Source organism: Neopsephotus bourkii, unplaced genomic scaffold (genome assembly GCF_033783945.1).
Source record: "Neopsephotus bourkii isolate Nb327-2 ecotype Australia unplaced genomic scaffold, CSIRO-AGI_Nbou_v1 NB_591, whole genome shotgun sequence".
NCBI lineage: Eukaryota > Metazoa > Chordata > Aves > Psittaciformes > Psittacidae > Neopsephotus > Neopsephotus bourkii.
In genome coordinates, this window is record NW_026901092.1 from 111631 (window position 1) to 128556 (window position 16926).

The window sequence follows — 16926 nt, forward strand, 5'->3', positions numbered from 1 at the left end:
AACTTGTCACCTTGATTGAGTAATAGAAAATGAGTCTGGATAGAGCCTTGAGGGATCGTCCATTTATATTTCTGAAGGAAAAATAGTTCTTAGCTAAATAATTTGCTATAAGTGTTTGTTACTCCCCATAGTATTTTCCATTGACAGCCTGCAGTTTCCCAGGCAATTGGTTCCAAACTTTCATTTTCCTTATGGTCACCAAGTTTTCTCTAAAAGTTAACTTGAATATCCCTTGCTGTAGTCAAATAAATTATTTCTTTTCATTTCATTTCTAATCCTTCTGTCTTCCTTTTTGCAGGTATTTTTTGCATGTCAAATACTTTCATCATAACTCATTCTACATATTTGCTCTTCCTACTATGGTAGATTTTGGTTTACTTCTTCCTAATACAGCTTATTTTCTAGTCAATTGATAACTGTAATTTTGTTTCTAAACTCTCATCAGCAGGCTTCATCTTCAAATGTGGAATATGACTTTTGGACACAGTACTGAAGTGCCAACTGCAATGAATACATCTTTTCAACTGTCCTAAAAGGAACACTTCTATTTTTATTGCCCATTACAATTGTAGATATGTCACTGGGGAGCTTGGGGCTATATTCCAATGTCAGACATTTTTCTGCAAAACTTTATGCACCTGACCTGTTTCTCAACTGAATGATTAAGAGTTGTTACTCTACTTTATTTCTGCAGTTGGTTATTTCCACTTGTATAATATTTTGTGCTTTCCTTTATTTAATTGCACCATATTTAAGTAATTTTTTAAATTTCTCCTGGTAATTTTGAACTCCAGTTGTGGTCTAGTTCAGCAGCTTGGTATCATCTCCAAACCTAACCAATAAGTTGTTTCTTGTTGAAAATTCTGAATTGTACACAATGTATTGTTCCAATTTGTTAACCTAGGAAATGGGGAGGAGGGAGGGAGACAAGGGAGGGAGACAAGGAGGAGCTGGGGGAAAAGTGTGTTACTTTTGTCTTTGTTTCTTACTATTCAAATATATTCTAATTGGTCATAAATTAAATTGATTTTGCCCAAGTCAGGTCTGTTTTGCCTGTGATGGTAATTGGTAAGTGATGTCTCTGTCTTTATATCGACCTGCAAGCTTTCTTTTCATCTTCTAGTCTCTCTTTGTCCTGTTGAACGGGGGGAGTCAGTGAGTGGGTGGCTGTACATCTGGAAGCTGGCCAAGCTGAATGCACAACAAGGAGTGTAAAAAAAGGAGTCTATGCCTTTGGTTTCAACAACATTTCTGATCAGTCAGAGATATCAGATACTCTCCAAATATAAGAATATCTTTATTGTCTCCTTCCATGTCTATCTTCACCTCTTAGTTTTTTGAGCAGCTGGCAGGAGTGGAGACTAGAATTTAAAACCTTTACCCTGTTGGCTAGGAGTTGCACCAACAGTTGAAGAGGAAACATTACAGAACATTTGCATATGTTTTCAAATCTACTGTAACTAAGACAGAATTTTATATTTGGCAAAAGTGCTAATATTAATGGGATACGTCTGTATGGCTCTGCAAATATGCCACTGTGCCTGTAGGGAAAGGGAAGATATTCCAGCCCTTACATGCCTAAGTCCAAAGCTGGTTAGATACACCTCTAGGATGCACATGGATATTGGAGTAAATCCTTCTGTTCCAAACCAAGTTTTCATGAAACCATCCACAGAGCAGAAAGCTATTAAGTACAGGATAGGCTTACATAACAAATAGTATCTGAATAATTTCAGTATGTTTTTTTATATCACCAAGATACTGGTGCTTTAAGTCATGAATCCCAGTACCATCTATCAAGATACTTAGAGTACTTGTGTGAGAGGAAAACACGGGGTAGTCTGAAGATGTGTGGTTTGCTGTTTGTGCATCTGGCAAAGGCTGTTTGTGCATCTGGCAAATTTAGGAAAATGATAGAAGATACAGTTCTGTTGCAGATGACTTGTAAAAGTGACGTTTACCATGAAAAGGAACACTTGGCAAGCATGAACACACAACACTGAAAAATATCTTCAGGATGCGATAGCAAGAGAACTGTAAATCTAGTTGAAAAGATAAACAACTATGAAATTCATCATATTTAAAAGTTCAATGATATATTAACTTAATTAATAAATCTAGTTTTCAGCCCTCTCTTGACTTTCAGGTTTTTAATCTTTGTGGTACCAATTGTGTTTATGCATTATTTCAAGGTTCACTATGACTTTGGGCTTAGAAATATTCTGTCTGTTTTAAGAACACTTGGAGCAGTGAAAAGGTCTAATCCCAAAGAGCCAGAGAAGACTGTAGTGATGAGAGTTCTGCGGGACATGAACCTCTCCAAACTGGTACTGTAACACTGGTGATTTTCCCAAAAGAGTACTTTATTTGCATTTTAAAATGTAGCTATTGTGCACTTTGAAAAGCTCTTTTCCTTCATCAGTTGGTTATGTTATTTTGCAGTTATTAATATGATCTGTCAGTGAGTGGAGAAACAGAACGCACTTACAGCGTAAGCACAATTTGTCTTTTAAAGAGAGGAAAGCACATCAGAAGCCTTAGCTGTAAAGAATCATTGGAAATACCATCCAATCCCAGGGGACCTAACCTGGCCCTCTAATTGGCTCTTGTTTTTTTCTTCTTTATGCCCTAAGGAGAGAAAGGAAAAATACATTGTATCAAGTTTTAATAATGTTATTGAAGATCCTTCTCAATCCAGAATTTTAATTAATACATTTCTTGGGAGTCTGTTGCCTTTTCAGAATATCATAAGAATTGCAATGAGTGAAGTAATTGGAAGCAGCTAACGCCCACTCCTATAGTCTAATCTCTTTTGTTATTACTATTTAAAGTATTCATCTTCCTTTTTATTGCTGCAATTGAAAGGTTATAACACATCTAGACTCTATGTATTTACCTTGGGAGCCAGTTTTGTGATGAAACCAATTACTCTGTTTCTGATGTTAATCTATTCAGCACATTGGTACACATGTTCAAACCTATAAGCATGCTTCAGTGATTTATGGAAGGAAAAAAAATCATAGAAAATCCAAGGCAAAATATGATTTGAATAAATCTTGCTGTCTTACATACCAAATGAAGAAATGCATGTGTATATATATTGAAGAAAACTCCTATGTTAATATTTTTGTAAGATTGAAGTATTTAATTTAGAAATTACTACTTGTGATTGCATTGTAAGAAATTCACTTAATAAAACTGATTCATAATTATAATATGTGCTTTGGAAAAGGGTTAGGTTTTCTACTGCAATATTTTAAGTGGCATATTCTTGAAGATTGTTTACAACTGTAATAATTATTTCAGTGGATAAATAATGTATTTCCCCCTACTTTATCCTTGACAGGTAGATGAAGATGAACCCTTATTTATGAGTCTTATTAATGACTTATTCCCTGGAATTACTCTGGATAAAGCTGGGTATCCTGAACTACAGTCAGCCATCCAGAAACAGGCAGAGAAAGCTGGGCTTATTCATCATCCACCATGGATACTTAAACTCATTCAGCTGTATGAAACTCAGCGAGTCCGACATGGTTAGCATGCTAGATGAGAGTTTGAGACTGCATACAAGCAATAGTTTTTATATTATCTCCTACAGAATGCAGAACATTTTCAAAAAAAAAAAAAAAAATTGTATTTTAAAATAGAACAGATGTCTTTTTTAAGGCCTAGGTGGATATTTTGCTAGGAAACTGTTATGGCTTTCTTTGCATGTGTGCAATGCACACATAGTGAGATTCTAGCTTTATTGTATTGCACTTTTATGGGAAATATGAGTGTGGCTTTCAGTGATTGAAATTTCTATGGAACAAGTTAAAATGTAGAGTATATATTAAAATTCAGAAATAGTCAATTTTGTGCAGTGTTCAGAAAACAATAGTTGCCCTCAGACATAGTTCAGTTGTGAAGCTCATGTTTAAATTTACTGTGAGATTATGATGCTGAGAAGATTACAAAAAATAATCTTTCAAACCTTTACTTTCATAGATCCTACCAAGCATGCAGTATAATTCCAAGTGTTGTTTGTATTCAATTCTGACCATTTGCACTGTGGAGAAATAAGCCAAACTCTTGCTGGACCATGGGTGGGTTGGACAAAATGGCCTGTAGAGGTCCCCTAGGAAAATACATTTTTACAGTGCTCAAAAGGCTAATGAGTAAAGTTTATTCTGTCTTAGGGAGGGTGACAAAGACAGTAGTAAGCCCAGATTTACATTTCATAGCTGAGTGGAAAAAAACCCCACTACTTTAAAATGTTCCTCACCCCCTAACCTCTAACAACTAAGGGTTTTTTTCAGTACATGAAGGAGAATATATAAAGTAAATGTAACTAGAGGATAAAAGATTTATGAAGATGACATCCTTTTTATTCTCCCTTTTCATGTCATAATAAGATAATAGTAAGCTTAAACTAATGGACAAATAAAAGGAAATACTCATTTGCCTTGCACAGTCTGAGGCCTTAAAGCCTCAAATACTTAGTTCATTTTGATTACCAAAGAACTGATTAATGATGTGCTGACTTAATTTACATCCAGATTGCTGGGTTCAGTGTTCCATGTCAATTCATAACACCTGTATTTGTATAGAAACAATGAAAGTTTTAATGATTTAGTCATGATTTAATGTCCCTTTTTTGTAGAAGAAGCCGTTTGGTCTGTAAGACACCATGGACCACTGTTCTCCCAAAATTTTCAGGATGAGCTATAGCATTCTGCTTAGATGTCTCTTCTGTCCAACATAGCTCCTATTCCCAGGGGTTATGCAGCTCCAATTGGTCTAGTACTTGGATGCTCAGGGCCTTTCTATGACACAAGTTATTGCATGGAGGGAAAAATACTCTGTTTTCCTGACTTGCATTTGTCCTACTCATGGACCATTGGATTTATGGAGAGGCTACCATGGGATTTCAAGTAATCAGGAAAAATCTGCATGACTTCTCTTGGTTGAAATAGAGGCAATATGTGCAAATGAAGTGCTCATGCACTCAGACACACAGATATGCATGGAGATTCAGTGCATGGATCCTGAAATCTCTTTTGCATAGCAGTTTTTGTCTAACTGCTGTTGAAATCAGCAATCCATTACAATGAGGAGCTTGGATTAGATCTCCCTAGACATAACATATTGCATGATTGACTGTCTGGGTGCTCAAATGTTTTTTTTGGGAACAGTCAGCTCCCTTTAGTTTTAGAGAAAATGTCAGGCAGTCTGCATTATTCTGGATTAGGTTTGTAACTTGTATTTGTGATTGTTTGTTCCATACTTTTGTTTAAGAGGTTTTCAAAGCCAAGTAAGTATTATGCTGTCCAGTTACCTACCTCCCTTAGATGACTTTGGAAGTCTGTTTGAATGTCCCATCTGCTTTCGTTCAGACTCTTGGCCTCTTGAGTAAGTAATTTAGAAAATACAGCTAAAAAGGATCAACTGTAGGCTCAAATTATTGTTGAAGACATGGCTTCTTTTCCTTAGGCAGTATGTGTGTACAATGATGAAATTAAAAGTGTGGTTGCTGTTAACTTTTTTTTTAAGAAAGATGTATTAAAATGTCAGCATGGATGGATACAAGTAAGTATTCTTGTTATTTTTGTTTCAGAAAAATACACTCAATTTTTTATATCATTGTGAACTACTCATTATCATTAAATACATTTAGAAATTACTGGTTTTGTTTGCTACTAGTCATGTCAATGTCATTGCATGCAAACATAAAATGGCAGTTGTATTTTCCCATTAGAAAAAGGAAGAGAACTGCCTGAGGGAGGATACAAAGCCACATAGGCTTGACTATCATAATAGAGCAGATGTCATAGAGGCCTTTTAATAATATTTTTAAATTCCATTCCAGTCAACATTAAGTGGAGTGAGAAGCATTTATTTTTTTTTTATTGGCTTTTGATAAAAATAATATAAAGATCATTGATGCAATGAACCATTAAATGGTAGCATGACATTTTGACATTTAATTTTAAACTATGTTCATGTTGTTTTAAGGGATGATGACTCTAGGTCCAACTGGTGCAGGAAAGACAAAATGCATTAATATTTTGATGAAAGCAATGACAGATTGTGGTGCACCTCATAAAGAGATGAGAATGAATCCAAAGGCAATCACAGCTTCCCAGATGTTTGGTACCCTTGATGTTGCTACAAATGACTGGACAGATGGTATTTTCTCTACATTATGGAGAAAAACTTTAAAAGCAAAGAAGGTAATGGATACTGTATCATGATAGTTAATAAGGACATTTAATACTGTTTCCATAAGGTCTCATTACCTGTCATCTATGTGAAAGATCTTCCATTTTAAAAATCAGATGGAAAAAAAATTGTTAGTTTAGTTTAGGTTTCACTAGGTCAGTATATGCAAGAGTCAGAATTACGTGTATGTACCAGAGAGCACAAGGCTTCCCAAGGACTTCAGGTTCCAGAACTGGAAAATATTTTGAGGGCTTTGCTCTATTCTGTAAGCAGATAGTCCTACCATTTGAACACAAAAGCAAGAAATGTTTGTGTTTTGACATAAGGAGAGGAAAGATGATTTTATCCTGTCTGGTTTTATGTCATTGACACTATATGTCACTATATCTCTATTTCATTATATCAGAATATAAACATTATATCAGAATGTAAGAGGCTTTGGTAAGAAATCCATATGGCAATTTCTCAGTTCTCTTATCAAACCAGCAGATGATGTTTCATAGAATCATAATAACACTTAAATCTCCTGAAGTTCCATTCTGTCCTCACTAGGAAAATGGGAACTTACGTGAAATACCTAGGTAACATCCCAAGGAATAAATGTGTGTTTGTGACTGTATTTAATGGGATATATTTTCTTCCACCCTGATTCTGGGCTGGTTAATGTACTTGTGTAAAAGAAAAGGACAGATTTAAGCTTAGAACAGTGCCAACTGTTATTACTATTCCTTAATATCCTTTTTGGTGTGGCACAGGATAACAAAGGAAGGATTAAAATCACTGAGTGAATTATAAAAATTGAGCTAATGAGCATAAAATTATGATTCATTAGTTATATCCATCAGTGTGTGCCATGAGATTAAGTAAATGTGCATTTTTGGTCACTTAATGGTATATATGTAAAGTTGCACATGTGTGTGTCTCCTTATTTTAGGGTGAGCATATCTGGATAGTTTTGGATGGACCTGTTGATGCAATATGGATTGAAAATCTGAACTCTGTTCTGGATGATAATAAGACCCTGACTTTGGCCAATGGAGATCGAATTCCAATGTCCCCCAACTGCAAAATTATTTTTGAGCCTCACAGCATTGACAATGCCTCTCCTGCAACAGTTTCTCGTAATGGGATGGTCTTCATGAGTTCTTCAGTCTTAGATTGGAAGCCCATTTTAAGGTCTTGGCTACAAACACTACCAATTACATACTCTGACATCCTGTGGAATTGCTTTAATGCTGTATTTCAGGTACTTCATTCAGCCACTTCAGACAAAAAGAGAAGTTGTATTTCTTATTCTTTATCTAATGAAGCATTCTTTCTTCCTAAGTGCTTTTTCAAGTATTTACTTCTCTTTGTGCAATAAAATAAGGATGAAGGAGTAAGAAAAACAAAGAACAAAAAAAGGAGAAAGGGAGAGAAAATTAACATTAATGAATGGGTGAAAATATAACAAATGAATAATTTGGATGCTTTGTTTTGTCTGCATAGGTTAGTTGGCAATGAATTGTTAAATCTGTGATTATTTTATAATGTATGTTGGCAAAATACAGGTGTTCTCTTTGCTTGTGATTGTTACTGCAATTTTAATTCTTTTTAGGATACTTTAAGGGACTGGATAAACTTCCTTGTTTGTTGCAAATATAAAGAAGTAAATTCAGAAATAATTTAAGGTAGATGCACTCTGGTGAAATCTTAGGTACTTTAGCTGCATTTGGTTCGTTAATTATTTTTAAAATATTTTAATCTTCTCAGTGGCAAACAATGATAGGACAAGGGGCAATGGGTACAAACTGGAACACAAGAGGTTCCACTTAAACCTGAGAAGAAACTTCTTCTCAGTGAGGGTGACAGAACACTGGAACAGGCTGCCCAGGGAGGTTGTGGAGTCTCCTTCTCTGGAGACATTCAAAACCCGCCTGGACATGTTCCTGTGTAACCTTATCTAGGTGTTCCTGCTCCGGCAGGGGGATTGGACTAGATGATCTTTTGAGGTCCCTTCCAATCTCTAACATACTGTGTGTGTGTGTGTGTGTGTGTGAATCTAGGGTAGTTCTGTGCTCTGTGGTATTTTGGAGCTCAGTGTAGGTGAGTATAGGTGACTATAATGGTCTCTTCTGATTTTACGATCCATGATTCTCTTTCAAGGGAGATTTTTGAGATGGCATTTCTTTGATACGTTCTCTGACTAAACTGTGTTCAATCAATACGTCCAGAGGAAGAATTCCAAATGCTTTTCCCCCTCCATTTAGCTTTAGCACACTGAATCATTAAGGAGGTTTCATTAATATTATGGGTGGTTGTACTCAATAGTGGGTCTAAAAACATAATCTCAGTAGTATATTTTTTTTTCAATTCCATTGAAATTCTCATTTTTTAATTTGGAATTTTAAAAAGAAAGTTATTGCTTTGCAGTCTTTCAACATTATCTTCTGATTTCACCAACATCTGTGGAACAAATGCAACTTTCTTACAGAATTTACTTTCCCACTCTTTCACGCCAGTTAACTTGTAGAATTAGTGTTGAATTCACAGGGGTTTCTCCTGTAATATTTTTCATTGCTGTTGGATTTTAAAAATGCAGTTTTTATTGAACTTTGAGTGATATTTCAGAAACTTTATTTATAAATCATGCTAAAAGCAATGATGAATATAATTTTGGAATGCCTTGAATGTTAACAAATGTCTTTTTACAGATATGTTTCATTTCAGTCCCATTTACTTTAAAAGCAATGTTTAACAAGCTATTCATTTTGTTCTACTTCCAAAACATAATGATATGACATAGTGTTTACTGCAGCAGCAAGAGAAACAATTCTGATAATGAATTCTGAAATGTGCTTCTAAAGTAATGTGTATGTGGGTCAATTCACTGCTTTTTTGCCACAATTCTATTTATATTTTATGCTACAACTTGCTCTGAAAACATAATAGCAACATTTAAAATACCCAAGCCTGAAGCAATAGCAATAAAGTCCAGAAAAATACGTATTTTATTAGACTGAGAGATGAAAATGCAGTGAAATATGAAGTTAGTTCTGTGCTGAAGGCTGCATTTGCAACTATCAAAATGTAAATGAAAGCTGTCACACTGTCAGTTTTCTTTCACTTTTAATGTGCTATCTTTGCTTCTCAAATAATAGAAGCGATAATAGTGATTTTACAGATGAGGGTTACACTACTTCTGTATTCAGACAGCTTTTTTTACAGTTATTATTTTCCCCTACATAAAAAAAAGAGGATGAATTCTAAAAGAAAATTTATGAAATAAGAGGAATCTACAGTAGTCAAACCCGAAATACAGATCATGGTGAATTTGATGCTGGTATTAGGAAAAGCATGAATGTGAGCAGCTTACAAATACCTCATCTTTAGAAGAAAATAAAGATTAGCCTAAAGATGGAACTATGTTAAATAAGGACAATCAGTAAGTGTACCTATAGAGACCTTTTGAAATCAATCTAAATTCAACCTAAACAGATGTAAGACAACTGCTGTAACAATTACAATCTGCTTACAAGAAACAATCCTCATTTTTGCTAATCAAAAGTATTTGTTACTGAAAGTTTACTTATTGGATGAAATCATTATTAATGAGGGTACAGCAAGTAGCAGTAATGTAGGGGGAAGCACCAGAGAATACTATTGTTGAACAGTGGAAAGAATATATTTATTCTTTCCATGTGTATTATAAATTTAAATGTAAGCCATTAGTCTTCACATGAAAGACAGGAGGTAGCCCCCAAAATGAGGATAAATTAAAAAGAAAAACCCAAACCACCACCCCACCACCCAAAACAACCCCCTAAAACAACCTTATTTTGAATTGAGACTATCTTTGAGTCCTTTCTATTTCCACAGGAGTTTTTAAAAACAGTGATTGAAGGATTGCACTTTTACCTTTTCTTTCCCAGTTCTTTCTTCTCGGCAGCATTTTGCACTTAGGAATAATTTCAAGTAAGCTCTCATCCCCATATGAAGTCTTCACTCTCCTTTTAGAAGCCCAACTGCCAATTTCTTGTCTGTGAATGATGCTGCTACCTGTAAGCAATAAAATTGCTTCACTAATGGAAGTAATTATCTGAGAGTTTCAAAGAGCAAAATAATTGAAATAATTACCTGAGTGGTGTTAGTTTGCCTGCAAAGTGCGAAGCTCAAACCAGTGATGGATGTTATATGAGCAACAAAAGTTTCAGCATGCTTATATATTGTTTAAAATAAAAAATAATTTAAAAAAATCTAGTAAGTTTAAAATAACTTTTTTTTTTTTTTTTTTTTTTTTTTATTTAATAAAATCCACTGGCTGGATCCCTTCTTGACCTATTCTGGAGACTTCAGGGAAGTCCTAAAACTAGCAGAGCAGAACTCAAATGCGACTTATTCCTCTCTCCAAATTAAATTACACCGTAATCTTATTTGGGTAAAGGCTGCTATTGACTCTGGAGCATAGAGTTGAATATATAATCCAAAGAGTTTCTTACCTTTAATATTTAAATGCTGAAGTTCAAATTAATACTTTAAATATTAATAAATTTACATTTAATTGATCTTGTGCTTGTCTAAACCTTTGAGTATGCTACCAACTTCTTGTCCTAAAGAGCATTCTACAGTCCGGTGAGTTCCACAGTGACTATACAGTGTGCAAAAGGGTTATTTCTCATATGACTTTTTACCATCTGACTTAATTTTGCAGTCTCCTTGTATGGGATAGCAAATTCCTGATCCAAGTTCTTCAAAATTTTTCCTAGAAGAGTTTGGATAGGAAGGGACCTTAAAAATCATCTAGTTCCAAACCATGCCATGGGCAGGGACACCTTCCACTAGACGAGGTTGCTCAAATCTCCATCCAACCTGACCTTGAACACTTCCAGGGATGGGGGATCCACAACCTTTCTGGGCAACCTGTGCCAGTGTCTCACCACCCTCATAATGAACTTTTTCTTCATATCTAATCTATAGCTACCCTCTTTCATGGGATATATGATGCTAAATTCAAGAATAGCGAAGTGCAGATTGGAATGTGTATTTGTCGTGGCCCAACTAATTTCTCCAGAATCCCAGTCCAAACAAAATACCCTAAGAAGTAGTTAATGCTAATTGGTATCTTGATTTTACATCCTTCTTCAGCCATGTATTCTTTTAAAAATAGTAGTAGTAAAAAAATTACAGTAATAATATTTACCATAATAAAAAAATATTACCATATATGGACCTGTTTTTTTTTTTTTAATAAATGCAAAGAACAAGAATTATATAAACCTCACTGGAATTCTAAGTACCACGAAACTCATTCTGGTGAAAATTAGGCTCTTGAAATACAGACTGCTTTGACTCATGAAATATCTTTATTCTGTGTCAAATCCATTATTGAATGATTTGTAGTGCCCTGTGAGACATCTAGTCCATTTTACAGATGAAGAAACTGAATCTCAGAGAGATTTAAGTCCAAAATTTAAAGGTCTTTAGACTTGAATCACGCAGACTGCTTTTAGTGACTCACTTCTATACATTCCTTGTGGTACCCACAACCCTCTCAGTCACCTGAGCACCCTGTGCACTGTTGGGGGCAAATCAGGCATTTTAGAGGGAAAGCGACAAAAAAACCCTCCACGCAGAAATGAAATCACTTTTGCTAGGCAACAAGAAATAGCAGAAAAAGGAATGTTTTCTAAGCCTCCCTTCTCTTATGTATGCTCATATTCAGACTGTTTTCTTTCTCAGACTACGTAGCCATGAGCCCTAATCTAGATTAAGATGCTAACATGAATTTTTTCTCATAATGTATATTTTTGTTGCATATGTTACCCACTACTCTAATAAGATGGAACACAGGAGGATGGGTTATTGTTAGCAAATTGTCATGCTCTAAATCTGAATATTTATAATCCCAGAAATGGGGGGAAATTTTGTTTGGAATAAATTTTAGAATATCCTTGAAATTAAGAAATTGACCTCATCTAAGAATAAACCATCCCATTGGAAGTGGTAAAAAGATCTGTTGAATGTTGTTGTTGTTTTTTTTCTTCTTTTCCAGGATGTGATAGATTTTGTTTTCTCTTCTGTGACACCAAAAATGCCAATTTTAGAGTGTATGTACATCAAACAAGCTATTGACATCCTACAGGTAGATATGACATTCAATATTTCTCTCTCTCATGCTGTTACTTGTTTTGGGAGGTTGTTCTAGGAGGGCAGTAGCTACATATTACATCTGCTTTGCAGGGTTTATTGTCCGACCGAGATGAGAAGCAGCTCAGCAAGGAACATATTGCTCGCTTGTTCGTTTTTGCTGTAATGTGGTCAGCCGGAGCTCTTCTGGAACTGGATGACAGGCTGAAAATGGAGCTGTTCCTACGGAAGCACTCTGCAATGAAAGAACTTCCTGCTGTGAATGGAGAAGAAACCATGTTTGAATTCGGTATTAATGCCTGTGGCGAGTGGGAGCACTGGGCAAAGAAGGTTTGTATGCTGCGACATGCTAAGCTTTCTTAATGAGTACACAAGAAAGAAGTATTTGGTAAGAGGCATATTATTTTATTATTTAATCCCATGCCTAATTTGGTTAGGAATATTAAACCTACCAAATGCTCAAGAGTTTATCTTTTGAGAGATTTATTTTTCTTTTTTTCCGTAAATATCTTTGGTGGGGCATAGGAGCATTCATTTGAAATAGCTTTGGAAGTGCAACAGGAGTTACCTTAGCTTTGTCTACTGTCTATAGCCCAACTGTTTAAGAACTACCAGCAAGTAGAAGTTTTCTTCACATAATGGAGAAGAGTGGAGTGAAAATGTCCCATTAGTCTAACAACCTTTTAGAAAAGCTTGATCAGGTATTGACTGATTGATTATAAATGGGTGCTTGGACTTCATGAGGAAAATTTTTGCTAGTGTACACTTTATGAAGTACATTTGTTTTTGTGTTCTGGTGCAAAGTGATTGTGTGGGCAGGTAGAAATTCTCAGACATTTTCTGTGTCTTTCTTATACAGGTCCCTGAATATATTTATCCTAAAGATTCAGTACCAGAATATACTTCCATTCTAGTTCCAAATCTGGACAGCGTCCGAACAGGCTTTCTAATGCATACGATCATGAGGCAAGGAAAAGCTGTTCTGCTAATTGGGGAACAGGGAACAGCAAAAACAGTTATGATTAAGGTAGGTGGAATGGAAAAACATGTAATAGGTTTGTATGAAAGCATCACAATCATTGACATTGGCACAAATGTTAAATTGAAGTGCAAGAGTAATTTGATTTTTCTTCAAATTACACACTAGCAGTCTTACTGAGGTACTTTGCCACTAGTCACATTGTTCTTTCTATAGAAGAAAATAATAACAAGATTGCTATTAAATGAACAAATACATATTTTCCATATTCTAAAATGGTGCAGGTTAATCATATGACACTTAAAAAATTAGTAACTTACTACAGAAGAGCCAATAAGTGAAAGGCTGAACAAACGTAGGTGTTGTATTGAAACTGATATCCCTTATTTGAAAAAAATGGAAGTGTAATGGTCTTCAGCATGGTGTCTGTGATTTCCACGAGGTTCCTTGGTCATGAGAGGCAGCTAAATAAAACTGATCTACTGTTGGGATGGTGAATTTGCTATACAGGCATCTGTACTTCCACTGGATTTGTAGGGGTCTGGAAACTGAAAATAACTGAAAAACACTGGCCTAAATCGACCTTTGGCTTTCTTAAAATCTGGAGCCATTTTGAGTCCTCTGGCCATGTTCTTTCTAAGCCCTGACATCAAGCAAGTTGTACCAATGCCAGCAGCCATTAATACTACTTTTTCAGTGTAGCTGTTGATGCCAGTATGCATGCCGGTGTAATGTCAAGTTCTGTTCTTGGCACCAGCTGGAGAACTATTTTAGCGGAGTGAAGAGGCGGGGTCTGGGTGGTGGTCTTGGTATTCTGCATACTGGATTTTGGCCAGACACTGGCAACCTGCAGCCTTCAGCTGCCATTCCTGTCCCTAAAAATAATTGGAGCTGATTCTTAGGAGTTGCTTATGCCATGTCAATTCTATAGAGCAGAGTATGTTCTTTACACAAGGGAGTGAATGCCAGGAGATATTTGACCTCGTTTAAGGTTAGGGTTGAAAGTTAGTTGCCTTCACAACCGTTCCCCTTCTGCTTTCACCTTCTATAGAATTTTATTTTACTACATGTTGTGGAAAAGAAATTTCCAGATATAAGCAGCTGGTTTGATGAAAAAGTAAAAATCTTCTAATGTAGAATACCCCTGGTTGTAATCTGAATTAATCTGAAGTAATATTCAGCATTGAGTCAGGCATCAGTATATATCAAAATAAAGAACTTGGAGTGTTAAGACCTTTACTCTGTACTATTAATTCATGAATTGCAAAAAAAAAAAAGATATTTGAATGTGAAACTGTTATGGTACAGTTGAAATTCCTCTGACAGTTTAACTAACAAAAATAATCTTGTTAAATAACTTCTTGATTTTCAGAGACAGTTCTCACTTATGTGCTGTGGAATATTATTGTTACCATGTAAAGATTCTGAAAAGCCATAATGAATAAAACACGAGTCTGTTTTCTGAATGGTTGCATATTCGTAGTTGTGGCGGGTTGACCTTGGCCAGCTGCAAGACCTCCACCCAGCCGCTGTCAACCCATCAGCTGTCAAGAGTACTCACCAAGTACAGGACTGCTGCGTGTACATCCCATGTGCAGATTGTCATTTATGTGATGTCTAAGAAAAAGCCTGTTTCTGAAGGACACCTTGTATCAATTAACAATCAAATTAACAGTTTAACTATATTAATAAAAATATTTTGAGGGGACTTAGCTGTATCTTCCTTTCTGTTGCCACACAGAATATGTCTCACTGGAGTGGTTCTTAGATTACTTAATCAGCAATTATATAGGTTTATTTTTATGAGGTACCAAAATGGGAACATTTCTAGTCAACCCTGTTATAAAGATAAGAATTTAAATGATATTTATTTTTCCAGTCATTGTAGGAGAACTGAATCTTAATTTCTAGTACTATTTTTATGTCCTAGGACTCTTTGTAAACAAACCATTTCCAATGCTGTGTGTATACACCTTGGTGTGACTCCAGGGTTGCATCTTTTTCTTTCCGGTGCTATTATAAAACCTTGTTTCTTTAGGTGATCCTTATCAGCTGTGGGAATTGTATGCATTCATAAAGCCCAAGGATTCCTTTCTTCATTAAGAGAGGATAACTGTCAGTAAATGCGATGCAGCTGGGTTTAATTTTGTACTACCATTCCTGGACACTGCTTTTGTTATAAGATACGGCTGTAGAGTTAATGTGAAAAAGGACTTGTTTTTTCATTTGTTCCTTGAAGACTGCTGTAATAGATCATCACTAACAGCTTGAATTTAGAAAAACTCTGACAATTGCTAATGCAAAGTTCATTTGCATCTTGAGTTGTCACGTCTACTTCCTGTAACACTTAGCAAAGTCTGTTAAAAGCTTGTAAATTTTAATACTTAGAAACTTTATGCAAAACATTAACTGAGGGTTTGGTTGAACTTCAGGTCAGAGATGGTATATTTATCTTAAATAAGCTACTTCTTGATATTTTGAAGTTAATAGCAGGACTGAGATTTTGTAGATAGCTGTTTTTTTGCAGGGTGGCTGAGTGTGTCTCCTTTTGGATGAATTAATCTGGAGTTACTGGTGCATTACTTAAAATGAGTTTATCTTGCAGGATTACACAAGCAAGTATGATCCTGATGCTCACTTGACCAAATGCCTAAACCTTTCTTCTGCAACTCTGCCAAATATGTTCCAAAGGAGCATAGAAAGTTACATAGATAAAAGAATGGGCACCACATACGGTCCTCCGGCAGGGAAGAAAATGACAGTCTTTATTGATGACATCAACATGCCTGTGATTAATGAATGGGGTGATCAGGTAAAAGGAAAATGTTAACATTTAAGAATTGGTGGTCTTACCATTGCTGCTGATGGAAATAATGATCTGTAGGCTGCAAAAATAGGAAAAATTAGGGAAAAGGTATCATAATATGGACTGGAGCAAATATGTCTACTAAAACCAATTTCCCTAAGCCAGTTTTTCCTTTGAGTAATAAGCTGTCAGTCCCAAAAGTTAGGGTCAGCATCAAGTCACTTAGTGTAATCATTATAGCTTTTAGGCCTTTTATTTTGGTTACATACAGATCTTGCAGAATTTCCAAACTAATTGTACTAAGAAGCAGTCTGGGAAAGGAAACATGCAAATCCAAGAAGCAATCAGAGACTCTTTCCTTCTTCCATCTACTCTGGACTTTAAAGTACAGTTATTATTAGGTGAAATCTGACATCAAGTTGACATCCAAGGCTACCGAGATGTCTTGATGAATGAATATTTATAGTCCTATGCTCTGAAAATCTGACTTAAATTCAAAAAAATTACTGCTGAGAAAAAGTAATTTTCCTGTTCCCTGTATAGCTCTGTAATCCTGTTCTCTCACTGCCCTTGTACAAGTGACTATACTTTGTGCTAAACTAACCATTCTTTGTCACTAAGTGCCTGTGTCAATCTGAATATATAGTCTGGCTCAAAACTTTAAAGTGCTGAATTTTCTTAGATTGATATTATGGAAATCCAGCTGCCTGCCTGACCTTATGCCTCCAGGTACTTAGCACATAAAGCTTGCGGGCAGCCAACCCACTGCGAAAGAGTACTTGGTACTATGTGGCATGTCTTTATAAATTGC

The 16926-nt window shown here is 35.6% G+C and overlaps 1 protein-coding gene across 1 annotated transcript in view; it reads left to right on the forward strand.

The window, feature by feature from the left end:
- LOC133211254 (dynein axonemal heavy chain 5-like) overlaps positions 1-16926 on the forward strand; it is a 156472-nt gene that overhangs the window by 65635 nt on the left and 73911 nt on the right. Inside the window, exons 45-52 of the mRNA XM_061351450.1 lie at positions 2193-2327; positions 3347-3536; positions 5998-6215; positions 7139-7450; positions 12236-12325; positions 12424-12660; positions 13190-13357; positions 15915-16121. Coding sequence (XP_061207434.1) covers positions 2193-2327; positions 3347-3536; positions 5998-6215; positions 7139-7450; positions 12236-12325; positions 12424-12660; positions 13190-13357; positions 15915-16121 — 1557 coding nt within the window. The remainder of the gene's footprint in view (positions 1-2192; positions 2328-3346; positions 3537-5997; positions 6216-7138; positions 7451-12235; positions 12326-12423; positions 12661-13189; positions 13358-15914; positions 16122-16926) is intronic.